The 6,919-nt window shown below is 40.9% G+C and overlaps 1 protein-coding gene across 1 annotated transcript; it reads right to left on the bottom strand.

The window, feature by feature from the left end:
- On the bottom strand, nt 1–6,396 carry LOC123428094 (phosphatidylinositol/phosphatidylcholine transfer protein SFH6-like). Its single transcript, XM_045112257.1, has 15 exons — nt 6,136–6,396; nt 4,636–4,727; nt 4,183–4,507; nt 3,966–4,065; nt 3,584–3,850; nt 3,379–3,456; nt 3,202–3,303; nt 3,085–3,134; nt 2,887–2,986; nt 2,338–2,436; nt 1,880–1,993; nt 1,610–1,775; nt 1,002–1,390; nt 458–532; nt 1–356 (listed from the first exon to the last, which is right to left on the bottom strand). The coding sequence occupies exons 2-15, from the start codon at nt 4,640–4,642 to the stop codon at nt 336–338; spliced, it is 1,893 nt and encodes a 630-aa protein (XP_044968192.1). The 5' UTR covers nt 4,643–4,727; nt 6,136–6,396; the 3' UTR covers nt 1–335.
- Between the last annotated feature and the right edge of the window lie 523 nt (nt 6,397–6,919).

Genomic DNA, 6,919 nt, shown 5'->3' with positions numbered 1-6,919 from the left:
TTTAAGTTTTTTTAACTATAATTTATGAATAATTAACCCAGTGTACATGGCCTAACTACATTTCAACGTACCACGTACATGAAGCATTTTTCTGGCATCCATCCATCATCCTCTTTGGAAACATGAAAAACAGAAACTCTTAAAGTTACAACATATAAGATGAAACAGGGTGATTTTCCACTATGACAAAGCAACACCCATTATTTGAGCCAATCTGAACCGAAAGCACATTCTGCCCTCGTTAGCTCCTTCTTATCTGTAACTTGCCCCACCAAATGTTATCTCAAGTTTAATTGCCCCCATGATGCTATTATTTTAGGAGTTATGATGGTTTATCACGCACAAAATCTTCGTCTCTGCATAAACATAATAAGAATAAGAAGCAGTAAAATGGTCAGGCTGGCAATGCAGTGATGGGGCAATCCAAGTGAAAAGAGAGGGAAGCAGTCCATCTTACATGCAGATTTGACAAGATAACTTCGTCTATTGAGTCTGCAATTTCCAGTTGTTTCATCACAGTAGCCTGCAGCACCTGATTAACGGAAGGGGATTTTTAGTTCATATTTCACTTGAGATTGGCAGCAAGATTTATTCGGTAATTCCCTATATGGCAATGGGGAAAATTTCCAAAGGATGCATGATGATTGTCCCAATTCTTGGTACTAAGTAATAATGAGGCCCTTAGCTGAAAATGCTATTAAGAAAGAGGCCTATTCACTCCCCTGTCTTTCCTACCAAATATGTTCAACTTGTCTCTCAAATTCATGGTTTCAACATTCTTCCTGCTTGATCATTTCCAACATTTTGAATTTTTTATTAACATTTTCCTAACAAAAATATTCAAGTTGTCTTTCAAGTTCTTGATCTCAGCATATTCTTGTTGCTTGATTATTTCCAACATTTATAATGCAGAGTATTTTCTTACTAAAAATATTTCCTGAACTTTGACACGGAGATATATATTCATAATAAGAAAAACAATAGGGTTAACGGATGCTTACTTTCTTTGTCCTTTCGAGGTCAGATTCAATACATTTGATCCTATCCCATGAATCCAAGAGGGAGCGTTCTTTCTCCACGGGAATCTCTGGGGGCTTACTGCCGAGCTCATCGACCCGACCCTCGAGCTTCTGAAGGCGCTCAATGACAGGACTGACACGGTCCATACTGAACGCTTCAACTGCTGGATGATCACCAGAGATGGGTTCAAACTCAGGAGCTGGAGGTAGTGGGTTGTTGACCATCGCTGTCTCTGGCTGACTGCATACTGTGCTTAAGAAGGTAAAAACTCTAACAACCAGAACCAGCAGTAATCTGAGAAAACGATAGAATTTCCCTTCCTCCGGAATCTCTTTGGGTACTAGTATACCATGACTGTTTCTTGAAGAACCTAAAGAGAATAAAAATAATAATATGAACAAACATGAGGAAATCTTGAATATTTATTGTCAAAATTCTTAGTTCATTGCACTATTTGTTCATTTTGATACTAATAGTAAGATATTCAGTAGGAATTAACAAACTATTTTTTTTACAGGGAAAGAGCAAAAAATAGCAGATCAATTTATATCTGCATAAAGTGACCTCAGAAGACCACAAGTAAAAATACCTGGAGTGTTTTGTGTGCCTAAAGGCTGGGCTTGTACTCTTACTTCCGGGGCACTACTTTTATCTGGCATTGATCCTCCTCTTCCATAATCGACTGTTTTGTCCACCACCACAAAGTGATCATCGCAACTGTAATAAGCCGCAGATTCTCGTGCTCTCATCTGCATCTGTGTAAAACATAGGAGATTCAGAATTTTAAGGGAGATTCAGTATCTGCACATCAGTCATTTGTATATTCAGTATATTCAGTATATTCAGGAGGAAAGCTCACTTCTTCACGAACTGGAGCTAATCGACTGCACCCCAATGTGCTTCTCATCATAGGAGAACCTAGATCATCAACATCTGATCCTGACTCAGCTGTTGACGTGTCACTGTTTCTACCCTGTTATTCGCAATGAGAGAAAGAAAAGGCAAATTGTTATGGATGCTAGGATGAACATTGCTGATGAAACTACAAAGGATTCCAATTTTTAATAGGCACAATCAATACACATTACTTTTCTTTTTTGTGGAAACTCAATATCAGTACTGCAAAGAAGTGCATGGGTTAACTGTGAGCACAGGTAATCACGCCAACATGTGGCGGGTACCCTACAATCCGCTTCTTAAAACCGATAGGTCCAGAGAACTGGTAAGTTGCTAATAATGTTTACACCAAAACAAAAGGTTTCAATCATATGATGAGTAAGTAAATAACAAAATAGTGGTTCGAAGCACTGGACTTGCCTTCAAAAGATGTAGCCTAGCAAATGAACCCCTTCGTTGCTCGATCTCAGATAAGCGTCTTGTATGCCTTACGAACTTTGCTTCTTTGTTATGTGCAACCTACAAGCAAAGTACATGGTACTGCAGTTGAGAATGCTGTTGTATATCATGTATGAAAGACGTGATGCTGAAATTGCGAGGATAAAAACTTTGCAAGAAATTTAACGAAAGCATATCAGGAGTTTCAAATTTAGTGGTATGTTCAACTGGACATGACACCGTGAATTGCGTGCAGTAATATCCTTTTGAAGAAGAAAGACCAATTCACAAACTTGCCCAGCAGTTGAGAATTACATCGCCTTGAAGTATGCCCAATACAAAGCTATTTTTGGCATTTCATATATTTACCACTGCAAATCTATTTGTATGATTTTATATATTTATGATAATCTTTGTCAACATGGCATTGTCAAGTTCTTAATATTCAAAAAGTCAACTGAAAATATAAGTTTTCAGGAAAGCAACGAAGGAGAAGCACATATAATGCCAGAGCACATCGATCAAATTCACCTTCATGATGTTAGGATCATTCCATGGACCTTTGTTAGACTTGAGACATCCTCCCTCACCAGCACAAGTGCATGTTCCGCCCAAAAATTCAGGAAGTTGGCTGCAAACAGAACAAAAGAAGTGTTGAGTCAAATGTACCAGCAGAAAGGCTTTATGATCCATAACGTTATACCAAATTGTTGTAAATGAGAAGTGCACCTTCCATCTATAACTTCAAGAAGCTTGCTTTGGAATTTTGTTCCCAAAACCTAAATTTGAGGATCCATCAGCATTGTTTATTTGTAAAGAGGAAAACAACAAAAGACTTATGCTCACATGTATCTTTGAGACTGTTTTAGGGTCAAGAAAACCTTTCACTGAATTCCATAGTAGCTTAAAACCACCGCCAGCATTTACGACAAACATCTGATGCAGTGTCTGAGCATACATGTAAAGTGTTAAACAAAGTGGCACCAAGTATTGATCAAGATAAGAAACAAAATGTTGGCATACCTCAGGATAATAATCACTGTCTATTTTTTGCATCCTAGTTAGCATTTCCCTTGCTGTCTTGCTGAAGTTCTTGAAACCCTGCAGCATAATACAGTGGCAAATGTTAGCTTGAGAACTATATATTTTGGGTTCCAAAGTAAAATTTGACAAAGTTAGTCTTCTACATAGAGATAAGATCATGCGAATATGGAAAGAACTGTCATACCACGCCTTCAACATCAAGTATAGTGGTTGTAGAATCAATATGCCTTTTCGCCGCGATGGAGCATGCTGGAAACTTGTCCAAGAAGGCTCTCTCAAACTCTTGCACATGATACTTGATGTAGCGGTCAACTGTAGTGATATTCATCAGTTTATTCGGGTCAACTTTCCCTAATCTCTCGATGTATACTGGCCTTCCTTGCCTGTCAACTCCATGGTAACCCTGAGGATAGTAGGAGAGCACCTCGTCTAGCTCTTCAAAATCAAAATCCTACAGGATTCAGTTGTCAGAGGCAAGTGGTGGTTATATTGTCGAGAAGAAATAAAAATCTAGTTTAAGAATAAGGATACTTTTCCTGTAGGCCAGCACCATTAGTCTCACTCACCTCGAGTATTGTATCCGCACCGAATTCTTTTCTCCATTGGAGCATCTCAGCCCACATATGAATGGCTTTCTCAGTATCAAATTTCCTTGCCTTCAAAAACCTACAGTGCATAAAAAGGCAGGGAAGTTTTAGGCTTCTAGAGTAATTAAAACAAGAAATTCTCTGTCCATGCTTCGGCAGCTCTTTGTCTGCTGCTGAGTTATGTTTGAGCACCAACCTCAGCAACATGTGATAGTCATTTTGCTTGTCACACAGCAAGTTCCTGCTCAAAAGCTCTTGCTGAAATGTGAACACGGCGCGTTCCTCCTCCTCGTCTCTGACATCTTCAATTGTGAAGGAAGAAGCCCGATGCTCCACCTTCCTCTTCCCCCGCTTCTTGAGCGAATGCGTAAGCTTGCTTGACGCATTTAGCGCTTTCTTCTTGAGTGACCCGCCGATGGACAGCCTTCTCCTCTCATCCTCCGAGTTCTCCACGTCTGACCTCCGATCTTTTCGCTCGTCGAATAAGAACAGACCCTCCGTGCTCTCTGACCGTCGCCGCACTTCATGCAAAACACGTCATTACAAATTAGTAAACACATCAGCAATGCAAGACATTTTTCTAAGAAAGACTGTCGATCTCGCAGCCTCTACATCAAGCTGAAAGATGAAGTAACCGGATTGATTATACCTGACATTTTTCTGGAAGCAGCAGACTGAATTTACAGGATGGGTGACTTCTGTTAGGCGATTATATTGTTATCTTCATCCACACAAATGCACCTGGAATGGAGTAGACATCGAGCAGAGTATCATGAGAATATATGCCTGTCAGGCTTTAGAGTACACAACAACACTATCTAAATTTCTTTGCATAAAGGTATCATGAGAGTATATGCTTGTCAGACTTTAGAGTACACAACAACACTATCTAAATTTCTTTGCATATATATAAAGGTACCATGAGCATATATGCCTGTCATACTTTAGAGTACACAACAACACCATCTAAATTTCATCTGCATAAAGGCCTTCTTCGGCATGAAATTAATGTTCTAGGTAGACATGACATGCCTTTGTTCTGACGTTACCAAAGCAAGTCGTTAAGAGGAAAACGAAACTGTCCCCATTAATGTGAAAGGAATCGGTAGGTACATTGATGGTTACAGGTTGCACTAGTGGTACTAACTGAAGATTAAACAACCATAGAAATGGCTTGCAAAGGGGAGAACGAATCATCAAAATGTGTGCACATGGCTGTCAGGTTACAGGAAGGAGCTGCGGTCAATAAGCAGCTTTTGACCAGAGTTAATCACCGAAACTGCTCAGCGCAAATTAGATCAGACCGTTCACATTCAGCCATGCTAATAATAAGTACAGTGATTATTACTCCATTGACTATATTTGACAAGTGATTTTCAGAAGTAAAAAAAGGCATAGCAAAATCGACTGAATTTGTATGAGATAAGCAACTTGCCACTGATCTCGGAACGAGGAGAGGACTCTGAAACACCAGTAAATCCAATTGATTCCTGCCTACTGTCCATCTAAGCAAATACTACTATGTTGTAAACTGCAGAAAAATGTATCTAGAGAAGGCTATCCTTTAGCCAAACTGAAGAGCTCTGAGAGTAGATGCAGGAGAGCAGGGATGATACCCACTGATTAACACCAGTATGTTTTGTTAAGAAAAAGAAAAAAAAAATCCGCCACGGACAAACAGTCGACGTCTAATCTAAAAGTAACACATATAAATCCGAATTAAACTCCGGCGGCTAACAGATGCCCAAGAAGTTCAGAGGAAAACCCACGAACGAACTTACTGGCTCAAACTGGATTCATCCGACAGCTCTCGGAGTCGGGACTCGAGAGACATGCAGACAGACATATTTCCCGGGATGATTGCTAATCTACCCCGTCAGAGATTAAAGAGAGAAAAAAAACGAGAAGGCCCGCATGGCGGATGAAAATCAAATTAGGAAACAACCCGCATTGGTTTGGTGGTGGTTGGTTGGTCCTCTTCTCGCGTTCTTGACCGCAAACCGCTCGCCAAATTTCCGGGATTATTCTCCCCAGTCGACGGAAACTGGAAGCATAGCGCGTCCGGAGAATTTCATTCCATTTCCCGTGAGGCAGAGAGGGGCGAGTGAGGAGATGAGTCCATGGCGACAGACAGGAAGGATCGGCTGACCTTCGGTGTGGAGCCAACGGCCGAATCCCGGTTCTTGGACCGCAGCGGCGATCGAGGAATCTGGGATGGCTGCCTCCGCGCCCGCGCACACAGACAAAGCAGAGGTGGATGAGCTCGTATCGTATGATTGGGAGGAGGTGGAGGGGGAGGAGGAGGAGGAGGGTGGGGGGTGTAGCAGACTGCAGACAGGTTGTCTATTCTTCAGCCGTGGGACGTTGCTTCTAACCAACCAACCCGCTGACCAACGGGAGTGCGGGGCAGAGAACTAGAGATGCCAAGGCCCAATTGAAGGGGCGGAGAGAAGCTTCTTTGCTTTCGCCGCACCTACTAACCGAGAGAGAGGCGAACCAACCTATTATTACTCCCTCCATTTTTAAATATAAGTTCTTTTAAATTTTTTTATTAAGGGGCTAGTACATACAAAATAAGATGAGTGAATCTATAATTCAAAATATGTCTATGTATGTAATCTTTTAATGGAACCTCTGAAGAAACTTATATTTAGAAATGAAGGGAGTAGATGATTAGACAAACACCGCTATGCCAGCTTATCATGGTTCTAAGTCCGTCCTGGTGTCGTGATGATGCGTATACAATGAAAAGAAACGTTTTTGTCGACGTTGAAGCGTCTACGGTGGCTCCGTAAATCTCAAGATAATATGCTGATTGAATCTTTTTTACAAATGAGAATATGCATGCATGTGAGTGCTTGCGTATGTACCGTGTTAAAAAAAACGAAAGCCGGAAGATAAAACTACTACTATGCAGTAGTGGGAGGAGCTAA

This window comes from Hordeum vulgare, chromosome 2H (genome assembly GCF_904849725.1).
Source record: "Hordeum vulgare subsp. vulgare chromosome 2H, MorexV3_pseudomolecules_assembly, whole genome shotgun sequence".
NCBI lineage: Eukaryota > Viridiplantae > Streptophyta > Magnoliopsida > Poales > Poaceae > Hordeum > Hordeum vulgare.
The sequence above is the reverse complement of the archived record's forward strand: the minus strand, read 5'-3'. Positions and strand labels throughout refer to the sequence as shown.

Excerpts from the sequence above, each read along its gene's own strand:
- LOC123428094 (XM_045112257.1), bottom strand. Across the intron at positions 3,457-3,583 it reads TACTTGATGTTGAAGGCGTG|GGTTTCAAGAACTTCAGCAA; the intron begins GTATGACAGTTC and ends ATTATGCTGCAG. Across the intron at positions 533-1,001 it reads ACCTCGAAAGGACAAAGAAA|GTGCTGCAGGCTACTGTGAT; the intron begins GTAAGCATCCGT and ends TCCGTTAATCAG.